The sequence below is a fragment of the Clupea harengus genome, chromosome 14 (assembly GCF_900700415.2).
Source record: "Clupea harengus chromosome 14, Ch_v2.0.2, whole genome shotgun sequence".
Taxonomy (NCBI): domain Eukaryota; kingdom Metazoa; phylum Chordata; class Actinopteri; order Clupeiformes; family Clupeidae; genus Clupea; species Clupea harengus.
Window position 1 is genome coordinate 26428529 of NC_045165.1, and position 26456 is coordinate 26454984.

The 26456-nt window shown below is 44.9% G+C and overlaps 1 protein-coding gene across 2 annotated transcripts; it reads right to left on the reverse strand.

Moving 5' to 3' along the window:
• Positions 1–400: 400 nt before the first annotated feature.
• ttbk2a (tau tubulin kinase 2a) lies at positions 401–26203 on the reverse strand. Of its 2 annotated transcripts, XM_031580346.2 has the most exons (16): positions 25951–26203; positions 19397–19545; positions 18080–18227; positions 15997–16070; positions 15534–15674; positions 15271–15375; positions 14947–15012; positions 14692–14784; positions 14124–14249; positions 13679–13836; positions 13069–13291; positions 11039–11247; positions 10147–10699; positions 8399–8827; positions 6730–7631; positions 401–6417 (listed from the first exon to the last, which is right to left on the reverse strand). In XM_031580346.2, exons 2-16 carry the CDS (start codon positions 19463–19465, stop codon positions 5988–5990), a joined length of 3726 nt encoding a protein of 1241 aa, XP_031436206.1. In that variant the 5' UTR covers positions 19466–19545; positions 25951–26203; the 3' UTR covers positions 401–5987. The 2 variants fall into 2 exon arrangements, with proteins under 2 accessions (XP_031436206.1, XP_031436207.1); XM_031580347.2 differs by lacking the exon at positions 8399–8827.
• Between the last annotated feature and the right edge of the window lie 253 nt (positions 26204–26456).

Below are 26456 nucleotides of genomic sequence, written 5' to 3' on the forward strand. Positions count from 1 at the left end.
ACGGCTCCATAGCGCCTCTGCAGTCTTGCTTATGGGCGAACGTGAGCGATTGGATAGCGATTGATGAGGAACTCGAACCAGATAGAGACACATTAGAGTTTGTGCAGTAAATAAATACATTGGCAAAAAAGCCTATGACATGACAGGGCCAAGACCCCAGATTTAGTGAATTAAAATAAATATAAAGGAAATGATATGGATGTTATAGGAACTTATATTTAATTTAATATGAAATGTGGCATTGGGTCATTCATTATTTTGTTCTGGATGTCCATAGGATAGCCTGCATCAGACCCAGGTGTCCCTGTGCAATGTAAAATGTTCTTAGTATTAATGTCATGTTAAAGCTCACCTCATAAATTGATGTTAAAACTGCAAAAAGCAGGCTACACACATAATGTCTGCATGCGGAATGAATATTTTATTTATAACCAGTTTATAAAAATAAAATACAAAATAATTTTGAAAGAAAACAAAACAGGAACCAAAACAAAACAAACAAAACACTGTACAGGATATTCATATGGTACAAATGAAATTAATAAGACAAATAAGTACAGTTATGTACAATGTAATCCATTCCCTTTGATACACCCTTTCTTTAACGACTGTACATACGTTTTTCCTCCATGTCAGAATACTGACATAACTCTTGAGCAAGTAGCACTCAATCAGATCTAAAAAGTTAAATCATTCATTCATTTGGGTAAGCAGTGAACATAACACCCATCAGCAAACAGCATACATTTTCTTGTTCAATTATTTTATTGGACGCTACACATAATCATGACTTGGGGGAAGGCCCCTGACATTTTTCTGGAACATTCTTCATACCAGGACAGAAAAGCGACACAATGCATAGTATGCGTATGTATGACAGAATGGACAAACACACACACATGCAGATTCATTAGTAAGCAATGAACAGACATTCAGAGAAGAGATCGGATGAGATCTGTTGGTCCACACAGGTCCAGTACACTGTCATTGAGATATGGCAAACATACCAGTGCAAGTCACCAGAAATACCATGTCACTATGAGAGATATGCAATGTCTTTATAATCTCTCAACGGCTTCCAATACCAAAAGTATTGTGCAGCGCAGTTTTCAAAATGCTGATCCCTTCACTGCAGTATGCACGGGATAGAAATAATGTTAAGTAAATGCAGGTACTCATATGACCTTTCAGCGCACCTCTTTCGCAGATCACGTTAATGCAAGACAATGCGTCATTTAGGGAGCTATGGCTCATACAAACACAATTCAGCTTTCAAAAACGATTCATAATGGAGTCATGTAAATGTATTTCGTTGATAAGGGTGACATGAGAAGATGAAAAGTTTGACACTTTTTTCTGTGGTTCTGTCTGTCAATGTCAACATATTTCACCAGCTCTTCAACAGAGCCTTGCTCTGTTATTATTCACATATCTAGTACGTGTCTTTCACAATATCAAACTATGGCAAAATACTAACAAATCATGGACTCTGTTGTGGGTAGGTCTTTTGGCCTGGTGAATATGGGAAACACCAACAAGTGTTGAAATTGTTGGTGTAAGATCTCTCATACCAGGTAAGTCCAGTCATAAAAGACAAGTGATTTTGAAGATACTGTTGAAAATCAATTCAGATCAATGGGAATAGAAAGCCTTTTTTGTCAGTTGAATTTACTTCAGTGTAATTACATGGGCAAACTGAGGGGGAGCATCCATCCTCAATTTAGTCTCAATTAGTAACCTTGTTCTCTAACCACGTTAAGCCAACATCAGTGAGCACTGATTCTAAACGCTGTATCTAGGACCTGTTCATATTCCAGTCTCTTTCACACAAATGATGCTGGAACAGGCACTTTTACCATGAAATCGTGACCGATAGGGAGACGATTAGAAAGCAGTGATGCACCACCCTTCCGAGGTAAGGGCGTAAGTGCTTTTTTCTTTCCCCATTTCCTGTGGTTTATGTTTCATATGTAGATGCACACCCTCCATCATAGTGCAGCACAGTCACCTACAACCTCTTCAGACACTAAAGGCATTTCAGCTTGCCCACATTATATAACTCTTACTAGACTCTACTTGGAATCCCTTTTCAGTCCAAAGGGACCTTTTCACTTGCTTACTGTGAAGAAAGGGTTCTGCAAGTTTCTTGTTGAAAATATTTTTCTAACTGAAGTTCCTCAAGGGATTATTAAGAGAACCAAAGAACTGAAAATCCCTTTTGACTGCAGATGGGTGCAGGCACAAGTTCATACATTAAGGCCACAGACAAACTGGGCTAGGTCTGTTCGGAATATTAATATGGGAGATGGCAATCCCAATTGGTCCACAGACTGAGAAGTTTGATAAAAATGTTTTTCAAAACACTCCATTTGGGCTATCAGAGCATTTCACTAGTCATATAAATATGTGAATTATATTCTGGATAAAACAGAGGCCTAAATAAAGCATGACTCTTTCTGTATATACCAATGTGTCAGACATGATAATCAGTCATTTAGATGAGATCTAGTCTATAAAATAAAACTACTCTTTTTAGAGCTTAGACATTTTGTCTGGGCAACTAATCAATTCAAACTGAATCCGCGTGAGAGTTGGAGGATGTTATGAAATATAGGGGAAGGTAATGTTTAGTATGGGGTTTGCCTCAAGAATCTGTGGATCCTCTGAGACTGAGAATCTGCTTACAGGCTTGATCAAAGCTTTGCTCCCTGTAGTGCATCTTACAAGCAGTGGGGGAGAACAACATTGAGATAAAATGTATTTGGTTGGGGGGTTTTGTGTTGAGGGTGAAGGAACAGCATATAGAAATTAAAATTTAGACTTAGTTGTTTGTGATACTGTTTTGGCAGACATTTACCCTTCATGACAAAAACCTGCACCAACACTCAAATAAAATAAATAAAATAGATAAGAATAAATAAATAGAAATATATAATAAAACATTTTGAGATAATATTGTGTTTGGTGATATTGGCCCCTCAGAAAATTCCAAAATGAAACTTCAAAAAGAACAAATGTAACCGTATCCATCTCATTTTCTTTTGTGGTACTTCAAACTAGCCATATCTACCATCGGTAACATGTAGCGTTAACTTCAGAGACTTCACTTCAAGTGATGCAAAGTGTAGAAACTCTTTAAAACTGTTGGAATCACACAATCCAACGCTCTAAAAGCTATCAAACAAATCCCAGGGGGATTTTGATTTTAAAATGGCAGCTGCCAACTGCAGTTAAATCTCAATACTATTTAGCAGCAAAGGTGCTTGCTGAATTTCAGTTCCCAGCAACACTGTTACGTAGTGCATGTTTGTACAGGACAGAACTTTCCCTTTCCATTACAATGTTGCATCTTGCAAGTAGTATCTGAATGAAATGGCCATTCCTTTTCAGTGTTTGAGCTTGCGGTCACAACATTTGGCCCCTGTAGCTTAAGTCTTAAAGGGACAGATGAGACAATCATCCATTTTGTAGTGATGTCAGTTCAAATTGACTAAATGTTTAGTCACTTTTGTCTTAGGTCTTCACTGTAAACTTCATTCATACCTCTGCTCAAGGTTTAGCATTTAATGTTAATGTTACTCTGGTCTGGTCTGTTGAGGGAGTATAGACTCATCCTCTGTTACCACGGTCCTTTTCAAAACTGCTTCAAAACATTCCTCACACTGGGGTGTCCATTTGGTTTGTATAATATAGCTTACGAAATGCCATGTTATCTTGTCTCATTTTGTGAGACACAGAGAATCTACTGCATGTAATTTAACTGCCCTGTTATACGGCATGTCAGGACAACATGGGGTACAAAGCAACTACACACGCATATTAACACAATTGTGTTCCTACGGCTCAATTCTTGCAGCGCGGGGACAGCAATCTAAAGGTCACAGGGTTAATTACTAGGGAGTGCAATTAAAGACAAAAAGTGTACATTATCCTACTCTGTGAGACGCTCTAGATAAAAGCATCAACTAAATGAGCACATCTACACGAAGGCAATCCTAGTGGTGTTTTAGCAAGAGTGATGACAAGGAGTGTGCAGCGAGCGAGCGAGCATGTGAGTAGACACCTGGGGGAGCAGCCTTGTCTGTGTGTTTCAGTCTTGAGCAGTGTCCGCGCCAGCCTTATCTTCTTACATAAATTCTTATGTACACAAAAAATAGATTACAACTTGATTTCGTCTGGTTTGAGACAGTAGGGTAGATCGCAATTTCATCCCCTAAACTGATGCCCCAGGCACAAATTCAACTTGTGTAAACACTCATCTGATTGTTTCAACGTCTGCTTTGTTTTCCCTCATCTTGTTAAGGAAGTCAGGGCTCCACATTAAGAGGTCCATTTACGAGAGCGTACACACCCACACCCCCACACTAAGTGTTGGTGTCAAGGTGGCTAGTTAGGGGGGGGGGGGGGTAGACAGAAAAAGAAAGAATAGAGGAAAGAATTGAAGAATTCCAAGGAATAAATAAAAAAGGCGAACCAGAAGCCAGTGTATGTCTGTCAGTGAACCTGCCACTGCTTCGACTAATGCTTGTTCTGCACAGGACAAGTGATAAATACTTCTGAATAAATACTATAAACTAACAGATCAAGAGATGACCAACTCCAAACAATCCACACACACACACACACACACACACACACACACACACACACACACACACACACACATGTTGTGCATCCTTTCTTGATACACATATCTGCATACACACATACAGACAATTAGTGTGAGCTTCACATTATACATTCGTACACATACTGACAGCCATGCACGACCATGCTCGTGATGCACGGTCATTACTGCATCACCACATGCTTTTACGGGCCATATGAAATGCGTGCTAGTGTTCATATTGGACGAGTAAAGAGGAAAGATAATCATTTCCGCGACGTAAACAATAAAAACAATGCAACCGGAATGCAGGTGAGCACGCTGAGCAGTCAGGTAAGGTGTGCGAGACAAAGGAGATCTGAGACTGAGGAGATCCTCACAGGAAGTCTTTGTTTTTTGGGAGTCTAGTCTAGTAGAGACCAATGGCTGACAAAACATATATGCAATAAATCTAAATGCGGGAGAGAATATTGTACAGAAGGTAGAACTTATAACTTAGTTAGTGTGACAACATTTTAGGCAACATTTTCTTTGAAGGTTCTTTAGGATCTCTTAACAGCACACATGATTGTTTTCAGCAGCTTATGTCTCTCTAGACCAGCTGTCAGAAATCTTCACATACTGCATTTGTATAGCATGTATTGATGATGCATATTTGTACAGACTTACGCCTATGTTCTAAACATAGAAATATAACGGTTCTATGTTAAATACAGGATAGAAGGGAATCCAGTAATCACGCAATCATTCTATGAGAATTAAATCCTAACAAATACAATATGCTAGTACTGATCACAGCACTGAATGGCATCCAAGGCCTGAAGCATCAATGGCAAAGCGGCTATGATCACAAGAGTAGGGGACCCAGAGATCCCCTCTATACTAACCTATATCTGAGGCTTCAAAGTGTTGCTTATTGTCTCATTCAGAGGAAGTGTTGCCTGTTTTGAGGTGTTGAGTTAAATCCCTTTCTAGCAAAAGCCCCCTCGGGGTGCTATGGAGTAACCCTTTCCCGCAAGCCCAGCCCCTGACCTCATCTGCTCTGCTCGCCTGACAGTAGTGCTTCATTGGCCTTGTCCAGCGCACACACGCACACACACACACACACACACACACTGGCACAGTCTTTGATTCCACGTTTTGAAAACAGTTCTAAACACTCTCTGCATATGATGGAGCTGAACTGGCACAGTCACACCAAATGTCGTCAACACACTGAAGGCATCGGTTCTTCACCTGAGATCACAGTCATTCTTGCATGATCTCAAAGGATTTGAAAGCGCCCACACACTTGCACACACACTTGCACACACGCACACACACACACGCACACACACGATTAGCGCTCAGGTGGTCTCCCACGGTCTACAGAGGCTGATGACTATCTGCTCAGCTTGCTAGAGCACTTCGCGTCGCGGCTGTGCACGTGCCCGCAGCCGGCCTTGCCCCTCTGGGTGAGGTAGCCGTGGAGATGGCGCGGCTGGAGGTGCGACCGGTGGCCATTAGGACCCGGGGGAGAAGCGCTGCTGGAGTGGCTGGGCGGGGAGCGGCTGCGGCCGGGGCGGGAGGGGGGCGAGGAGGAGGCCGAGCGCTGCAGGGAGGAGGCGGAGCGGGGCGAGGCACTGGAGCTGCGGTGGTGTGGGTGGGCGCCGGACATCAGGCGCGGGGAGGAGCGGCCCAGGTGGGGGGAGCAGGAGCGGAGCAGGCGGCCGGTCGGAGACATGGACATATTGCTCTGCATCAGATGGGCCAGGCAGCTCAGGAGCTCCGAGTCACCACCACTGCCTGCACGGATACGGTACCGCCTAAGACTAAGGGGGAGAGAGAGAGAGGGAGCAGTGATGGGAGAGGGAAGGAAGGAAGGAAGACAATCAAAAGATAAAGTAGAAGAATGAACAGTGAGTGGAGGAAAAAGTCAGATTGAGATAAAGACAAGAACAAAAAGATTTGTCAAATCTAATTTTGCTAGCTACAAAAGTACATTCTGCCAATGAAGCGTGCGCATTTGCTTTCAGACAGCAAATTGATGATCACGTTAACAATTTCTATGATTATCAGATTACACAGGAGACAGAACAGAAACCTTCTGACAGGGGAGAACAGGGGGTTCTCAGGGCTCTTACCGGCCATCTATGCTAGGTCGGCTGGGTGGTTTGCCTGGCGGTGGGCGTGGCACGAACTGGGAAGAGCGGCTCTCGGGAGCAGCAGGAGACCCCTCTGAGCGCAGCGGGCGTGGGATCCGGCTCTTTCGGGACAGCGGACCAGATGAAGACGAGAGGGACGGAGCCTCGTCGCCCTGGCGGTCCGACACCGACACGCCCTGCAGGGACTCCTCGTCCTGGGAGCGGTCGGCGGTGGCCGGGGAGGAGGAGGCTGGCTGTGGTGCGATGCAGCGCTGAGAGAGAGAGGGAGAGCGGGAGGGAGACAGCAGTGTCGCCCCCTGGTGCTGGTGGGCCTTCTTCAGCAGGAGCTTCTGCTTGGCCGAGCCTGTGGGGGTCGTGGCGGAGGTGGGGCTAGACAGGAGCAGGCTGCTGGGCACGGGGATGCGGCTGAGCTTGGGCCGCGGGATCAGGGAGCTGCGGCTCTTCTCCACCTCCTCCGGGGGCGTCTCCTCCTGCTGCTGCACCTGCTGCTCATGGGTTGGTGGGGTGCCTGTGTCGGCATCCACCCGGAGGTGTCCCTCCTCTGACACCCCGTCTTCAGCATTCATGGGTGGGGGTGAAAAATGTCCATTGGGCGGCACGGGACTGCAGGGCGGGTGGGGTGAGGAGCGTGGAGATACGAGGCTGGGCATGGAGCCGGCGCCTCTGGGATGAGATGGATCCTCATTGGGTGGGGGGTCCCCCTCAGGAGTAGAACAGGCAGAGCGTGGGCAGCGCTCCTGAGGGGTGGGTGGCGTGGATGGGGTGGCAGGGCGATCCTGTGCTGAATTGTTGCCATTCTCATTTTTGTCCACCAGGGGGCAGTGAGGGGAAGTGTTGGAGGCAGGCGGGGAGGAGTGTGTGGCTAAACGCTGAGCATTGAGCTATGGAAAATGACAGATATTGACAGGGGGAGAGAAGGAGAGAAAGACAGACAGACAGAGAGAAAGAGTATGAGAGTGACAAAATAAATTCATTCAATAAATTAAATAAAGAGTAGGATAGAGAAAAGGAAGTAGGTGAGAAATTACAGTTAGAAAGAGAGAGTGAGATGGAGGCATTTTATATCCATGTCTATATTTGCTGCTTTTCAAGCATCTGTGGGAGTTAGAACATATCAGGATGTGGTTCAGAACTCTGACAATTAATCAGATAACAGCCTGGTAATGCTGTAAGTCCCACAGCCCCACTAAGTGTAAATTACCTGCTCACAAGACATCAAATCTGCTGCCAGGAATCAGGTAATTACTGACGTGAGAGAGGACCAGCACAAGAACACCACCAAAGACAAGAAAATGCAGGCTGGAAGGTCCTCTACATGCCAACAGTTCCTAAGAATGTTCAACATCTGATAAAACTCGGTTCTATGAATAGTAGAACTGAGATTCACTGGTTATTTAGTTAACGACAAAAAAGTAACTGCACAAAAATATACACAATTCAAGGAGAAAAAGAACACCACGAAAAAAGTACACCACGAAAAAAGAAAACGAAAACAAAAAACTTGCCAACAAACGAGCTCAAACCAAAAATGATGAAAGCCATGTGCAAAGTGTGCTGGACTAGCAACTCAAAAGCAAGGGCTGGTATGGTGGGGGACAGTGACAGGTGGGGGTGGGGGTGGGAGATGGTACCAGGGGTGGTTATTCACCTGCTGGAGCTGTGCGCGGGTGATGCGTATGACGGAAGGGATCTTGCTGTTGGAAGCGCCCGCCGGGATGGCGGGGAGTTTGCGGTGGCCCGGCGAGCGTAGGCCGTGGCCCGAGGATGTGCCGGGAGACGGCGGGAGGAGCGAGGCGGAGGAAGAGGAGGAGCAGGAGGAAGGGTGCTGATGGTGGTGGGGCTGGAGCTGCTGGTGGTGGTGGTGGTGGTTGAGGTTGTGGTGGAGGTGCTGCGGGTCGACAGAGCGGCTCCGGCACAGTCCGGCCCCGCGGGGGACACATGGTCGTCGGCGCAGGGGGTCCGACAGCGTGGGGTGGGGGCTGGTGTGAGGGCTGGGGGAGCGCTGGGGCAGAGGAAGGGGCCCGCATGGCTGCTGCAACACAGCCTCCTCCAGCGGAGACGGGGGAGAGGTGGGGAACTACAAGCATGGGGGAGAGAGGTGGAGAGATGGAGGGAGAGAGATGAGACACAAGTGTAGAGGAGGAGAGGAGAGAGGGAAGAGAGAGAGAGAAGAAAGTGCATCACCAGAGATGAGAGGGTAAGAGAGGAAAAAAGAGAGAGACATAGAGAGAATTAAAGCAAAGATAAAAGAAAAGAGAAAAGGGATGGAGTGGTAGAGGAAGATGGGGGGGAGTGTGACCATGTAAATAGGGACCATGGGGACATGCCAAAGGCAGAATTTTGTGTAGCAGATGGATAACAGAAAATGTGCCAGTTCCAGGGAAGTGTTAAAGAAAAGAGGCCAGAGACAGAGAGGGGAGGGGCGGGGCGGGGAGTGGAGAAAAGGAGGGGAGTGAAATGGAAGGCGGAGAGAGGAAGGACCAAAGGAGAAAGGACATTCGGAAGTTGGGGAGGAAACATCGGTAGGTTCCAGTAAATAAATAGCCGTCTGTCCTTGTCAACGTGAGTGACCAAAACCAACCCAATCTTTGTGTCCTTCCCTAAATCTGACCAAAACCAACTCAGTCCTTGTGTCCTTCCCTAAATCTGACCAAAACCAACTCAGTCCTTGTGTCCTTCCCTAAATCTGACCAAAACCAACTCAGTCCTTGTGTCCTTCCCTAAATCTGACCAAAACCAGCCCTGACATCTAGCTGAAAGGGGAGTCTGTCTCGAGGTTAAGAAACCCTGCTCTGAGACCTCAGAGGGGAATGACCTGAGCAACACTGCCTTGGCAGAGTGAACTGGAGATCAGGTTGCCGACATGATGAGCTTCAGGTCAAGGCTGGCTGACACTTGATATCTCCCTACCACTACCACTCACAGACATTAGAGAGACATAAAGAAGGTCTTTGTCATCTACGGTATTCCCATGAATATTGGGTATTGAGTATTCACAGTAATTCATATAATTACTATAGTATAATTAACTTATATGTTTTTCTGAACATTAATTCACTAGATGGTGCATACTAAAACAATTATACTACTTATGTGTTCTATATGCAGTTAAAAGGTCTTTTGTGTTCATAGCAACTTAACATGTTAGGAAACATGAGAATCATGGCAGACTTCAAATTAAACTTTTCTCATGATGAGCTCTGATGCATAAGCAAGGCAACTAAGAGGAACACCTAAAAAAGCAGATCTGGTTGGAGATGATGGCGGCAGCATACATGAAGCCAAAAAAGCCATTTTAAAACTCAAGAAATTCAATTATGACCCAAACTTAGGTGCATGACCCTGTATGCTATAGTATATCCAGAGCATATGACCCTTGATCTCCCGAGTGCTTACCTGTAATAGCGCCTCCTCTGGCAGGCCATTGGCTGGGCTGGTGGGCGTTACAGGGGGCATGGTGCTTGCCGTCTCCACGCTTAGCTCCTGCTGATCGGCCCTGGGCTCCCCCTGCAAGCACACCGCTCCGTCTCCAGGGCCGTCCCCAGCGCCTTGAGCAGGACTCTCCTGGTGGGGCTGCAGGACTTCCAGCTCGTCCACCTCTCCCTCCTCGGAGGGGCTGATGGTGACCTTGGCCCCCGTGGCCAGGCCCCCGCTGATGCTGCCCCGCTCCTGCAGGTTGGAGGGCGCCTCTACCATCACCCAGTCGTGCGAGTTGGCGTCCCCGCGGCCCAGGCTCAGGTTCAGGGCTACGAAGCTGCTGCTGGCGGCACCCTCGCCCTGGCCGGCGGGGGAGCCCGGGGAGCCACGCTTGGCCGAGCCGCCGCCTGAGAGGACCTCCTCGTCGTAGTGCCAGATGCGGTCGGCAGGGCCGCCATTGCTGAGCACGGCGAGGCCTTGGCTGTGGACCGACGGTTTGTCTGTTGTGTTACCAGCCTGCTGCTTCGCTTCGCTGAGAAGATGTATTTTGAAACGTTATAGTAAGTCTGTTTCACAAATAAGTTCATCATCAAATGAATAGGTCTCACTAAAGAAACAATGTAAGGAAGAGCTCATGTTTGTTTACTGCACAGCTAACTTCCGGTCATGTTTGGCCGAACTGAAATGTTTGGTGAACTGAAATGAATTCTTTATTGAACTAAACAATAAACTATCAAATGTGTAGGGGCAGGATGTCATTAATCATACAGTTCTTTGAGAGATAAGCACAGATTTTACATAGTGTTTGGTTTTTGAAAACTATGGTAAGCTGTGTGGGGCACATAAAGGCTGACCCCAGATCTGTTCTCACCAGGCGTCCAGGAAGCGTTCTGTACTGGGTTTGGGCTCCAGGGTCAGCCTCTTCTCCAGGTCCAGGCTGTGGAGGTTCCGCAGTTTCCTCAGCAGAGGCGCATCTGAGGGGCTGGCGTCAGAGCCGATCTTCACAGGAGAGGCAAGACTGTGCACTGTGTGCAGACTCAGATTGCCCTGATTCTGGTTTTGCTCATCCTCTTTGCCAGTCTGAAAACATATGATTATATTGTCTGCTTTTATAAATGGTTCAGTTTCAACTGAAGGCCATATCATAATATGCTAATAATTAATAATGAAATGACAAAAGGTCTCGGTTACTTACGTAACCTCAGTTCCCTAAGCAGTGCCGCTGCTAGCCATTTTGGTGCCCTAAGCATAACTCCTTTATGATGCCCCCCCCAGTTTAACATGTTATTAAAACGAAAAAGGAAAATCCACTTTGTAAACACAGTACACAGAACAGCCAAAACATACATACAGACAAGTATTGGGATGTGCAAAATCTTCGTAGAAATTAAATAGTCATCCTTAAATACAAACTTAAAAGCAGAAGTATATAAGTAAGCAATCTTCTTCAATAAAGCAAAGATTTAGAAGCAGAAAATTCACACAATTTTACTTTACTTTGTAAACACACTATGTAGAACAGCTAAAACACCTCTTGTCACTACAGATCCATAACTTTGCAGCTAAAGTTGTGATTCCTGGTTGCTATGGTTATCAAGGTGCTATGCTAGCTAGCTAGCTAGCTAAGGAAACTTTGAATAACCTTCCATTTAAATGGAAGATTTCCGTTTGCAGGAAATGATGGCTAGTTATCTAGCTAATGTTATAGTCTCCTCGATTTAACTTCTACAATTATAATGGGTGCCTGTGACACTTCTTATGAAGGAGTTCATATTCATGAGTTCATATTCACACCAGTTCATCATGTGTAAAGAATGCTGATATGAAATATGAAAACAACCAGTAGTCAATGTGCAAGCTTCCAATTTAATCGTGATTTAAGATACTCTATTTGAGTTGGGGCAGTCTGTCCTTCAGTCGAGGCATGATGATCTCTCGCTACAAGTTTCACCTGTTCGTGTTGGAGTAACAAATGCTTGTGGAGTCAAGTGCAGTTGAGAGGCGCTTAATAACGTCTGCTAGTTTGAGGTGTATGCATAGGCTAACCATTAAATTAGCAGCACATTTCCCGTATTTAACAATGATTAAACATGGACTTACCTGAAAGTGATGCACGGGCATCATCTCGCAGTTTCTTTCTCTTTCTTTTTTGTGCCCCTAACTCCTGTTGTCTTTTTGAGGCCATTTTCGAAAAGTTAGCCTACTGTCAAAGTTCGTCAGGCCACTGAGATAGGAAAGGGCACCCATGGCGAGCTTGGGAAGTTGAGTGTGTATTTTTATTTATTTTGGGGGGGGGGGGGGGGGGGGGGGGGGGCACCATCGTAACTTTTTTTGAGCAATTAAATATATCTCTTGTTCTGCCAGTTTTGTGATATACATGCCTAAAAGGTGCCTAATATTTCTATACTGAAATAATATCGGCATTATAATTATTATAACTATGATGATTTTTCAGTTGCCTATTTTTTGGTGCCCCCTCAGGACTTGGTGCCCTACGCACAGCGCGTAGTTCGCGTTATGGGAGCGGCGGCACTGTCCCTAAGCAGGGACCAGATATAACGGATGGGACATGCATCATCCCTATTTAAAGGCTCCTGAGGGGGCGGGCTCAAGAGAGGGATTAGGCGTATCTCGGCCTTCCGGCGTGAGTGAATAGTGCTTCGATTGGTCCCATGACTACGTCATGTCCCATTCGTTATATCGCAGTCCAACTGCGATAGGGAACCGTTACCAATACAATGCTATTTGGTATTTATTGTTATCCTAAAGGTGACTAACATTAACAGCATAGTGAAGCTGCACATTACTAGTACTGGTTATTTTTGTAATCATTTAAAAAATCTTTTATGATTTATTAATATCACAATACTAATCCCTGTGATGTCTCTCAGAGGTGGTAACCTTAAGCGCAGTTGGCCGGAGGTGGTTGCAATTGCGGTCCAGTTCCTCCCACACATCGGGCTCCTGCTGGTTGGTAGGCTGGCCAGGGGAACCGGGGTAGCGGTCCAGGAGAGGGGGGTTGTTCTCCCCGTCGCTGAGCTGCTCATCCTGTAGCGGCTCATCTGTGTTCTCCTTGAGGAGGTCCTTCAGGAGGTCCCCGGGGAGCAGCGAGGCATTAGCCATGCTACAGCAACACAGGGGCACATGGGAAGGTCCATTACATCAGGCTGACTAACAGACGCATAACTGAGAAATGGCTACTGAAAAATAGATGAGGCTGACTTTCAGCTATCACTGGACTCTGGACTACTCATGCACTCGCCACACTTCAATAATGCACTGAGCCTTGATCATTATCCAGCATGAAGCATACTACATAATACAGTTTGCATATTGCACAATGCAGTATAGTACAGCATATGATGTATAATATTGTTTGGTAGGGAGGTTATTTGTTAAGTGAAAAGAACAATATTAGCAACACTACATATCATACAACAGTATTAGATGGAACCTCACAATCCTGTCATTAACTGTATTGAAATATAATGTAATGCGGTTTGTGCCATACCCCATGTGTGCCGGGGTGAGTCGTGTATGGTGTTGGGGTGTGGCATTAGTGGTGTTGACGGTCTGAGAGCTGTCTGTGTTGATCCTCTCCCAGTCGTACGGGTCGTTCTCCACAACCGCGTAGGTCTTCATGCTGTTCTCAAACACCGACATCAGCAGCTGGAACACAAAATGTTCTGCTTAAAGCTTATGTCCCTTGGCTCAGTGTGTTGACAGCAAGCGCACCCAAAATGATGTGCTTAGTGTGCTGGGCTCCCTGGACAAGTGAAGCCTTGGTGGAAGGGGAACTATCTGTGGCCTTGATGGCCCCAGAACTGACACTGAATTTGAATTTTTTAAATTTAAATGTGTTAATCTTGTCAATCACAGGCAATACAAATGTACAATATCTCTGTCCAAGTGGAATACTGCACGCACACACACATAGAAACGCCCTCCGCCATTACCTCGTAGTCTGGTTTAGTGAAGTAGTCTAGTGTACTGATGTGCTCCAGGAAGATGGTGAACTCGGCTGGCAGGTGCTTCAGCATGAGCCGGTTGTCATAGGTGTCCTTCAGCTTCCCAACCTGTTCCTGAATGACACAAGCAAACAGCCATATTCATACCAAATCTGCCATATTCATACCAAATCTGCCATATTCAGACCAAATCTGCCATATTCAGACCAAATCAGGAAAAACAGCGCCACAGTCCCTCTTACAATTTGTCTGTCCTGTTACTCCTAAGCAAACAGTAGCTCCATTGTGTTTCTCAAAGATTTCTTCTTTATGTTCTTTTTTCCTTCTTATTTTACTCTGTGTTCTGGACTGAACATCTGTTTTTCCCCTACCTGTTATCCAGTTCATATTCCTTCTATATAATATATATTGTAACCAAACCTGTACTGATACAAATTCCTTGTATATCTTGTACAGTCTATCAGCTTTATTTCCAGTGGGCCACAGATTCTGATAAACTATCTTCTCCATGTACCAGATTGAAATACATCAGTTGTAAAAAGGGAGATGTTGTTACCTTGTCTTTGATCTTCCTCCATGGTAGCTGGCCCACAAGAAACTCCACCAACATGTAGAACAGGGACCACAAGTCATCGTGCCGCCCCATCTCCTGTGGAATAAGAACACGCATGATGTTATAATTGAGTTTATAAAAGCACTATAATATTAGGGCATAAGGGTCTGGGTAAACACCAGGAAAACAGTTTATGAAATAAAAAAGGCAAAGCAGATATAAAGAATGGCAGGAGAAGCTGAACTTAAAAGTCCTCACCTTGTTTTTGTGTGCGTTGACTGAAGCATACCGTACAGTGCCCCGAAATCCTGCCATTGGTCGCGGCTGAAAAAATGAAAGTATATGGCATATACTGGATTACTCAACACGAATGCGCCACACTATTAGTTCTTGGATAGGAGATCATCAGAAGTGCATGGCCTCATGTCAGTAACAAAGTTACATTTAAAGGATATACGCCCATCTGGTCTTGCACCTGATATGTTCACTGAATACTCACTGGCCTTCCAGTGGTATACACACACACACACACAGACACACGCACACGCACACGCACACGCACACATTTTTGGGTTTACTTACCGGTCGGACCTCCTGGCATGAGTTGGTGAACTGGCGGGCCAGGCCAAAGTCCAACATGTAGCACGTGCGGCAGGTGCTTGGGAAGCGGCCCATGGCAAAGTTCGACTGAAAACAAGGTGGGTGAAAGAGACGGTAAGAAAGTCATTACAGCGATATCAGATATAAATTAATCTTCTTAGCCAGTAAATAAAGTGCACACACACACTTATGCAAACACGTGTACGACCAAACACACACACACGCACACAGAGGCTGCGTCTCACCGGTTTGATGTCGCGGTGCAGGAAGCCGACCGAGTGGATGCTCTCGATGGCGTCGAGCATCTGCCGGCCCAGACGCAGCGTGGTGCTGACGCTGAACGTGCCCCGGCTCATGCTGCGCCGCAGGTCCGCCAGGTTCCGACCCTGACCCGGCCAAGGGCAAACAGAGTTCAGAGGTCAGGTCACTGCTACCTGTGACATTCTGTGACTTCTTAAGTTAGCCTAAGGGGTTTAGTTTGCTAAATGTTTTAATATCATGGCAATCCAGACAGTACAAAACTGACATGTGTATTATCAAAATAATGTATCAATAAATTACTCATGCAAACATGAAAACAGGAAATACCGGCGCAGATATATGTAACAGAGGCATGTGCGCGGGCACACACACACACACACACACACACACACACAGAGAGAGAGAGAGAGAACAGGACAGAGGACAGAGGGAGTAACTGGCTCATACCTGAAGCTCCATCACCACGTAGTTGAAGCGATCATTGCGACCACAACCCACAAAGCGACAAACATGGTTTTTTCCTGTGAACACACAGTGAACAAAGTCAAGGTTCACAGCATGAAAGCTAGCCTCAAACAAAGCCAAGGAGATCAGCACTTCAAGGTGTTTGGTGCTGTCCTACAAGATCCAGTGGGACTGATTTCACGTGCACATGTTCATAATATTCTGAGCTCTCCCATGGGATGGCAGATAGACTGATTTTATGCCCCGCTGCCCTAAGTTCAGTCAAAGGCAGAATTTAAGGAACTAGTCACCTGATCATGTATGCTTTATGTACAATAATTCAATTGACAGGACAGGTTTTCACTGATGAAGATCACAAACAAAACCTGCCGTTGGCTGCACTGATGTGGGCGTGTGCACAGGGTTAAGGGAATGGTACTGAGGTGAGTGATGGGGTATGGGGTGATGGGTTTCATGTTATCCCCTAGGCCTTAACAGGAAGCAGCAGGCCTATCAGCCAGAGAGCCACAGTAACATGATCCAGGCACATTGATTTTTACTGTCTGACAGGGGAGAAGAAATAGAGGAGGATGATGAAGGCCAGAAGATGAAAAATTAGGGAACCGCTGGGCTAGAAAGGAAGACAGAGAGGTAGATAGATAGATAGATGGAGAGAAAGAGAGAGCGAGAGGGAGAGGGAGAGAAAGAAACAAAGATGTCTCCCTAAGTAGCTAGTAATGACTGATCCCCTTTCCAGATTTTAAGATCCGAAGAGAGGGATTTCAAACAAAGGAACAACATAAACAACAGCCTTTTTAAGCAAATGCTTTCATCCAAAGCCTTTTCCACATGGAGGACATAACCCATTTCCCTATTACCAAAGTGATAACAGGTGGTGGACTGTATTCCCTCAAACGTGTACATGGAGATGTGAGGGCTGTGGAGGGTGACTGACCCCAAAGACCTTCCCTCAGTTACATCCCCACTTTCTGAACATTAAACCCATAACCCCTGGTACCTGTTCAACGGACAATACTGTTAGTATTGATACCGATACAGATACAGAGAAACCACTGGTGGATAACTGCACATGTGTAGTAGAGGTTTAATAGTTCTGCCCCCCCCCCCCCCCCCCCCCCCCCCCCCCCCCAAGACAGAAGCAGAGAGCGCACCTTGACAACTAGCCTATTTGTAGGAAGCTGGCTTGAGAACAATGTTTGAGAAAGTGGGGTGTTTTTAAAAGATGGCACATACAAAATAGTAAACAATGGCTTCTATAATGGGCCTCTTCAAGCATGCTAAGCCGATCTGGGACTGGAATCATACAATGGATTCTATCAAGCATGTCAGCCATCAAAGGCACTTACATTCAAGGTATTAAGCTCTTGAAAGCCTGCGCCAGCAAAACTGTCAGATTATATTCCTTTCCCTTAAAGGTCTGCTGTGAGAGGGAGTGGAAAACTGGAACTTCGTTGGCACTTCCATATAACAAGAATTACCGTTTGCTGAGCTCAGTGAGAGCCAGGGGCTGCACCTAGAATCTGACCAGGCACAGCGCTGCCATTCTGCCCTCACAGAACTCTAAATCTTGATTCACTTGTCCTTCCTACCCATGGTATCTTGTCTCCTGTTTCCTATTTCCCTCTCTCTTTCAGAGGTCTTCCATGTAACTGTATCCTCATCTATGCTCTTGGCAGCGTTAGACCCCAACCTCTATAGGAGCTACATGAATGAAAAGCTTAATTTGAGTACTATGTTCACTGATGATTGTACTTGATCTCTACCCGTGAAATTTGATACACAGAAAATGCACTGGTACCAGATCTAACTAACGGAAAAACATTTGATTTTCATTACGTGCATCTCAAATGGTGGCATCCAGTGCCTTCTTCACCACCCTCTGTTGTTCTGCAATAACTGCATTCCAGCTCCACAGGCCGGGGAGAACCGTGGCAATGGGCACACAATATTGGCAGTTGGCGCTCTAATCCTGTTAATAACCCGGGGGGTGGGGAAACCAGTTCCTAATTACACATTCAAGAACATGGATCAGAGGGGGGGGGGGGGAGACAAAAGGCAGCTTTACCCTGCAGTTTCTTCAGGACGGCCACCTCCATCTTCAGCACCTGCTTGGGCTGCTGGGCTGACTCCACCTTGAGAGCCACGCTGCTCCTGGTCAGCAGGTCCAGGGCCTCGTAGATCTCTCCGAAGCCCCCACCTCCGATCTTCTTCAGCTGAGGAGGAGGAGCAGGGAAGAGGGGAGGGGCAAGAGCACTGTTAGTTCATGTGCCTTGATGTGGAGGCAAGAGCAGACTCCACATTGGTGCTGCGACCTGAATGGGATTTGGTTATGACGTTTCAAGCCACAGTGATTATGTAACGTTTCCACTGGAGACGTTCTTAAACTCAAATGCACAATTTCTTTCTTGCAACCTTGGAGCAACCTTGTCAGAAAATGCTTGCTTTGTCTGCCTCTCCCCGTCTGCTTCTCTCACTCCCCATCTTTCTCCTCTCCACGTCGTATGTCTCTGCATTCCCCTACTCCCTCTCTCTCTCCCTGCCCCCTCTCTTTTTCCCTTTTTCCCTCTTTCCCTCTCAGCGGTTGCATCAGGATGAGAGGCACTGGTTACGTAACAGAGCTCCACACAAGGGTGGCAGTAGCATGGCACTACAGCCCTCACCTTATGTGCCCCCCTCCCCCCCCCGCAGGCTGACGAGGACCCTGCGAGGCTGTCTCTGTGGGCACGGGGTGGAGAGTCTCTGCCTCCATACCAAACACTAACAGGCCCGTAAATAGCCCGGGCTGCCCAAAATAGCAGCGCACTGACACTGATACAATAAGCCCCTGACACTGCAGACACTGAGACAACTGGGATGCAGACTCTGAAATATCCCTGATCCCTGAGGAAAGCTGGTAGGGGAGAGGGCCAACTTTAAGGCATTTGTGTGTGTGTGTGTGTGTGTGTCTGTGGGGGGGGTGGGGTGGGGAGGGGTTGGTCAGTGGGAGCGAAGAGCCCTCCTCATAACTTCAATCAGCGCTTCATGAGTGAGGATTAGAGGGACGGAGATGAGAGTGGGCAAGATTTAAAGACCTGGGAGAGGATGAAGAACAGCCATCACTTCTCATTCAAACATTCATGTGCACAGAGCGGGGCGAAGTCTGTGCGTAACACTGTCACCGCAGCTTTGTGTCGTTCCTTTGGAGAGCTGAGCTGAAGGGCACTTGAAAAGGAGTGCAGTACTGCCCTTAACTAGCTACTTCACACAGCTCAGCTTGACCCGACAAGGATTTGTGAATGCCTGACCAAAGGGCGAACATCGAAAAAAAAGAGTGATGAAGAGAAGTAAAGAGAGGAAAAAAAAAGAAAGTAGATGAGAGCAGAGCCGGGCTGTGATGACCCACCACTTTCCATCTCTCCTTGACCAAGATGGCCGCGGTCAGGATGTCAGTCTGTTCCGTGCCGCCGCTCATCCTGCCTCTGGAGCTTCCGAGTGCTTTCCTCTAGCAGAGTCCACCTGCAGTTGAGCCAGGCATCAGGGCCCGATCAAGGCCTGAGAGAAAGATAGAGGGGGGGGGGGGGGGACATGGAATTTAAACAGTCATATATCTGAGCCTAGACGACACAAACCAATGTCTAAAGAACCCATCATCACAAATGACACAGATACAGTAGGAGAACCCCAGGAAAAGGAAGTGAATAGAAGTGGGGGAGTGGGCAGAGTAGTGAAAGCCAACCCCTTTTTATCCAGGAGATGTATCGAGGGTGCTGACTGCAGCTGTGCTGCCACGCCTTTTTCCTGCATCTAGCTGGTGCTCTCCCTCTCTCCGTCTCACTCTCCAAATCCATCACACATACATACACACACACACACACACACACACGCATTTATACACAAACCATGCTTACCAGCAGGCTAAATCACTGTAAATATACATTAATCCAACTGCGATTTAAGCATCTACTTTTAACTTCGACCAGACTATCGGGGTCCACACCGTCTCTTCATTGTGCAGCGCAAAATATCTGGCCAATGGGGCTGCCTGCTTCTTAGGTTTCCTGATTGGACAATACCTAAATTACAAACATGACTGAGTCTGGGGGACATAATCATCATAAACTGGCATTTGGCAGAATGAATCTAATTAACATTAAAGTGAGAGCAGGATAGTGTTGAAGGCATGGCAGGATAATCACCTAGGCTGAAATTTTAGAGGTTGATTAAGGAGCGTCTATGAAAACAACTTTTTATTTTTGTGATGCCTACCAGAATGTTAAGGCATCTAGCTTAATTTTCAAAAACATACCTAAGACCAAACAGTGCTTTCACTACACTATTAACCTTCAAATGCACTTTTCCATCACACACTACACAATTCATTACAACATACAAAGAATGACAAAATAATTGTGCCACAGCCATGTGGTTGTAGATGTCAATCAACTGAGTTTATTCTTTCAACTATTAATGCCACATTAGCAAGCAAGACTCGTATAAGGCAAAAGCCTCTAAATCAAAGGGTGTCTCCTAATCCTATAAACATTGTTCACAGAAACAAACTAATATGTTTTAATATGTAACTGTTAGTTGACACAAACTTGTTAGAACCAAGCAATTTTATCAAAAGAAAAGCCTGGCAGAATATAAAATCAAAACTCGATGACGGTATATTTTTATGAGCATTTTACTTTAGTTATACACAGGAAAATATGTTAAACTCCTTGCTATTGGTTGGGGACTTCCCACAGCGGCCAATCCTCTCAGTGTCACATAAGTAGTCATAGCCAGCAACCTATCCAATATAACAACTGCCCAACCACAGATGAAAATTAAATTCAATCTTCAAATGAATACTGATGGAATGAGGTCATGTGAAGGACAGGTAAACATACCTATTGTTCCAATTAGCCGTCCATGCTATGCACTATGTAGTTCTGGGGTTTGGGTTGAAACACCGCGCAATAATGTAAGAAAAGCAATCACAACACGTCATCACCAACAATATTGCCAAAAGACGCATTTCAGCAAGCTTTTTTCAGTGCCAACAGTGCTGTAGGTAGTGTTTGCAAGGTGTTGCATGCTTTTTGGGGAGGTAGCTCACCGTGTTTTAGACCTAAACTCCGTAATGCATCTTTAATTTGAGAATCATTACAAAAAAAGATACATTATTTCACAGAGATGTCCTCTTACATATCCACAGTCTAGTAATCAAAAGGAGTGGAATGTCTCTCGTAGTATCCCTGTTATAACATGTTCATTAAACAAACCTTCCAGGACGCCTCCAATACTCCATCTACAGATACTGTTCTTCCACTGGCACTATAGCTAGCATTCGTCTTCCTGAAAGGGATCTCTGTGTGGGTGTATTTGAGATATGTGTAAGTGCAAACTCAGGCCAGGCGGAGTACCCTGACCCCCCCCCCCCCTCCCTCTACCCTGAGTCAAGATAGGCAAACTAAAAACTAAGATGCAATCTGCAGGGAGGAACCACCAGACATCAATGGCCCAGATTACCCTTCTGATTGCCCTTGGTTATGAGATGATTCTCTTTCACCTTCAACTAAACTACAGATGTCAAAAGAAACATGGCTGGGCAAAAGAAGCATGGCATTAATACAATGTTAATACAAAGCTTAAAATGATCATACAATACAGGTTACATTTTTGCAGAAAAGGGTTAAGAAGTAGTAAAGGTTTACTTGAAACACCGATGTTTTAGCACTGAAGCATAGTGGTCTACTGGTGAACTAGCCTCTCATAAGGTTTAATAATGGTTTAATCAAGATTTACTTCCAATCCAGGTACCCAGATAAAATGCATCCAAATTCATACAGCACTGTCTTCAAGCTGTTAATTAAAGATATGTTATTACAGTAGAGATGTTTTATAATGTTAAAGTTTGAATGTCAAAGCCTAAATCTTTATCATAAAGCCTAATACCGTATGTCATCCCAGTGGGTTTAAGGATGCCATATACTAGGGTGACCAGACGTCCCCGTTTTTGGTGGCTTGTCCCTGGCTGGAGCTGTCCCCCGAAATGTCCCCGTTTTTTAACTGTGAATTCCTGTTCCCTTTAAGCCACTATACTGTAATTCTTGCATATTTGCCAGATTGCCGTATGTATTCACAAAACTATCCTAAGCGAGAAGCACAACTGGATGTACGGAAAGTGAATGGTTCAGGAAGTATTATCTTGCAACTGAAACCCTAAAGTCCTGTTGTGAGTCCTAGTCCTAAAGTCCTAGGTGATATTATCTTGTTATTATACGGCTCTTCAGAATGTTCCAAAAAGTTCCGTTGATTTGAATGGGCCATCCCAACGTTCGCCGGTGAATATTTCCTGATATTCACCGCTGCGAAAAGATATTGACCGCTGTCATTGGCAACGGGTTTTTTTGCTTCTAATTCACATCTTTCATATCATTCCGCAAGTAGTCCGGTCATTTAACGTAACAGACTCATTGTAATTTGAAGTCAGCAAGTAATGGGTTGCTACGCAACACCTGAAACTTAAAAGTTCTATTTGCTTGAAGAACTATTTATTTCTTGGCGGAAATCACGAAACGGCAACTAAATCATTAAAAAGAGGTATTTTGGAGGAATGTCTTCTATAGTTTTTGGCAAGTAACCGTATAATAAGCGGGATAATGTATTGTCCGTCGGTCATAATCCAAAAATAAATCCCTTCAGGACGAAATAACACCCCTCCGCTGCGCGTCGGGGTGTTGTTCGCCCCGTCGGGATTTATTTTTGGATAATGACCTCCGGACAATACATTATCCCTTACTTATTATCTTGTGGTAACAAAATATCACCTTATGGGACTTTAAGGGCTCCATAGAAACCTCTGACAGTTGAAAGTGGCATCACAATGTTATGTTGTCAGGCTTATTACAGAAATAGGCTAGCCTATTTCAACCATTATGATCGTGTAGCGTATGTTTTAAGACGTTTGTGTTCTTAGGCTATATGTTTGGATTTAGCCTACTATTTTTTTATGTTTTATAAAAGCAATAATGATATTTTCTCTGTGACTGTTTTGAGACAATAAAGCAATCAACAAACAACCATTATGTTTAGAATTGGGCTCAGACAAGGCTTAATGTGACATATGACATATATATAAAAAAGAAAACAAGAAAATGAGGAAATGAAACAACCAAACATTAAAAGAAATGGAGAGAACCTATTCTGCTATTGTATGCTGGCCCAACATTTGGTGAAGATTAGAACACAAATACCACAGCAAATCACATTAAGTAGTAGAACCATCATAACACTCTAGAGCTGAGTTCTAAATACAGTTCTGCCCTATGCACTGCATACATAGAGATCTCCCAGCTATCTAACTGGAATCATCAGACCATTTGAATAGCCTTGATAATCTCAATCAAGTGTTTCCAACCCCTTAAGTATAGTCTGGCAGCGGGTGTTTTCAACTAACCAAGATTCCGTTCTCCTTTCTTTGAAAGGTTTTATGAGTCCAGTCAGGTATGGTAGAAAAAAAGCCACTACAAACATACAGTGCTTGTGATCTCTGGAATCTGCATTGGGAAACCCTCCTCGAGAGAAAAGATGAAATCTTACACAACAGCAGCTCAACTCTTTATCTGCGAAGCCTGACTGAACTCCTTGGGCTCTCTGACAACACAACAGTACATCAGACTTAAGACTGTGATGCAGTTACATAAACACGGCACAGTGACAACTTCACCCTTCAACAGACAAGCTGTCCTACACCACTGTAAGCTTGCAGGTAGCAGCATGCTAATGTCATCAACAGAAAAAAGTATTTCAGTCTCTGTAAAAACGGAGAGAAACAACCGAACAAACAAATGACAATTGTTGTGGTAGAGTAATGCATGAGCTAACTGGTATGACTAAGACATGCAGATCTGTGTCACTCCAGGCTGAGTGTGTGACTGGTGTAGATGGAAGTGCAGTAGGAGCAGAACTGTTCAGCGTTGGAAAGAGAGCGTAATGACAGTGATGGAGGGAGCGAGCACATTGAGTCAGCTGAGGCATGGACATTCCACGAAACTGGCAAAACGTAAAAGAAAGACACGCCAGCATTCAGCCTTTTGCGAGAGGTCACAAATTTTAAGGTTCATCTCTCTCTGTCTATCTCCCTCCTTCTCTCTGTGTGCTATTGCTGACTACAAGGTTATCCTGGTTGGACAGATTTATTTTATTAAGAGTGTTTTAGGGCCTTATTGACAGACATTCAAGATATCATTACGACATGGTAGAGTAACCACAAATTATTGATTATTACACAGCATATATCCTGTATCAAAGTATCCTATAACAATCATAATACCACGTAACAACACTAATTAATGTAGTTAAAAAAGCACAGCCTCAAATGTCTATGGAGCACCTCAGGTGAACCTTCACTAATTCCTTCAACTCACTTCACTGTTATGCCCTATGTTATGATTTGTCAGCTGTCCCAGTGAAGACATAAAGGGCAAGAATCTCTTCCTTTAGTTTACCTTCTGTATGTAATTTCATGTGATGCTGAAAACATCTTTCATTTGGTTCAAGTTGCAAAATGCAACTTTGATTCATTTACAATAATGACATGTCTAATAATGACATGACAAGCACTGTAAGTACAACTGAAATATCAAAAGCTGATGTAACGGCTTTATAAGGGCACATTACGGTTTCATGAACACCATACAATAGCTCATTATGAAATGGCTCTGGTCCTGAGTGTGGTGTGGATCCACTCATTTTAGACTTCTATCTGGAAGTTAAATTGGAACAGCACCTACAAAATCTAGCGATGGCTTCCCATTCAAGCACACTCCTCTAAATCAACAAATACATGAAAAGACTTCAGACCCTCCTGAAAAACACGAGTCAAAAAGTAACCTAAAGCTGCATGCTCTACAACTGTCACTCGGGAATGCGTGTGTGCGCACTCACGAAGGGAAATTAAACACCTCCGCGCAGAGGTAGGAAATCCCTTCGTTAGGTTTATGTGTTAACACAAAGTGAGGTTAAGCTCGCGCTCAGTCCCTCTTCCATGTGTGGCCTTGTCGAATGTAACTCATTCAGGCCGTTTTGGTTGACATTCTGTACCATGGAGACTCAATTGCACTTCAGAGTGCGCATAGCAACATCTATAGTCGTCAGTGAGTACATTGGTTGCTGAAATTACAAACATGACTGAGTCCGGGACATAATCATCATAAACTGGCATTTGGCAAAATTAATCTAATTGACATTAAAGTGAGCAGGATAATGTTGAAGGCATGGCAGTATAATTACCAAAAACGTAAACGTTGGGTAACTAACTGCTCTTAATAGTAATTAATGATAACTCTGTCGCTACATTAGAGACAATCGGACTGTGTCCACCCTGTCCTAGGAACTAACGTTATCAGGGATGTGAACGCTGATCTTTCTGGACCTTGCTAGCAATTGACAAGTAGACAACACTAGCGATAGGCTAATGTTAGCTTTAAGCTAGCAAGAGATCATACTAGCTAACTTCTGCTTCAGATAACCGTTACGCAATTAAAGCTGGTCATCATTCTTTATTTGTTTAACTTAACCGGTAACCTAGTGGAGTGGAGTCTGAACTCCATTTTTGGACAGATGGTCGTTATGTGTACTGGAAGAGATAACTAGCTGGCGAGTGTGATTTCATTCTAGTCGAGTGTGTCCGCTTGTTGAGCTGTTCTGCGTTGCGTTGCTACCATTGACATTATGTCTATGGTTGCTACACAGCAGATTTAGGAATGTGCATTGACTCTCGCCCGAAACACACGGACCAACGTTGTCTTCCGCTTTTTTAATACTGATGCAATACATTATTATCCTGAAAATCTGCATTTTATTACAGCGCTGTCTGTTAACATTACTGTATCACGCCAACTTCTCCCAGCCTCATACATTCATTCGTATGCACAGAACACTCAGCGAATCCTTGCAAGCTATCCTTACCTTCGTTGCTCAGTTCTTGATGCAGAAGACGCTGGATGGTTTAAATCCCCTTATGAGTGTATGTTTCGGGACTCTAAAATCGATCGTAACGCCATCGCGGATCGTTTTCAGTATGGAGTGGAGTCAATCTCCGTTTTACCGCAGCATGTTCTGGCATTTGAATTAATCGCCTATGTGTGGGTTTAAAATGCGTCCCTATCTTCGTCTCCTTGTCCTCACAGCATCTCGATGCTTGCTGCGGACCCGTGACGTGATTACTCTCCAGAACTACCTGCCTGCGCGCTCGTACACGATACTATCCACCCTCGCAACAGCAAGTCTCATGAACGCGCACTCGTACGATTCACCTCCCTCATCTTGCCCGCTCCACCCACTCGTTTAGGACGATTTTCCATAACTATTGTAATCATATTTATAAAGTGCTTGTCATAATTTTTCGCAATTGTAAACATTCGTAGACGACCTCCTTATCACATAGGCCTATGTTATGACTGTTATATTTAAAA

What these genes read in the sequence shown, in the direction of transcription:
- ttbk2a (XM_031580346.2), bottom strand. Translation starts at nt 19,465, where the DNA reads ATGAGCGGCGGCACGGAACAGACTGACATCCTGACCGCGGCCATCTTG. An exon ending in GGAGGAAGATCAAAGACAAG is followed by an intron (nt 14,250 to 14,691) that starts GTAACAACATCT and finishes TGTGTCATTCAG; the next exon opens with GAACAGGTTGGGAAGCTGAA. An exon ending in TCCGGCCAACTGCGCTTAAG is followed by an intron (nt 11,248 to 13,068) that starts GTTACCACCTCT and finishes ATATGTTTTCAG; the next exon opens with ACTGGCAAAGAGGATGAGCA.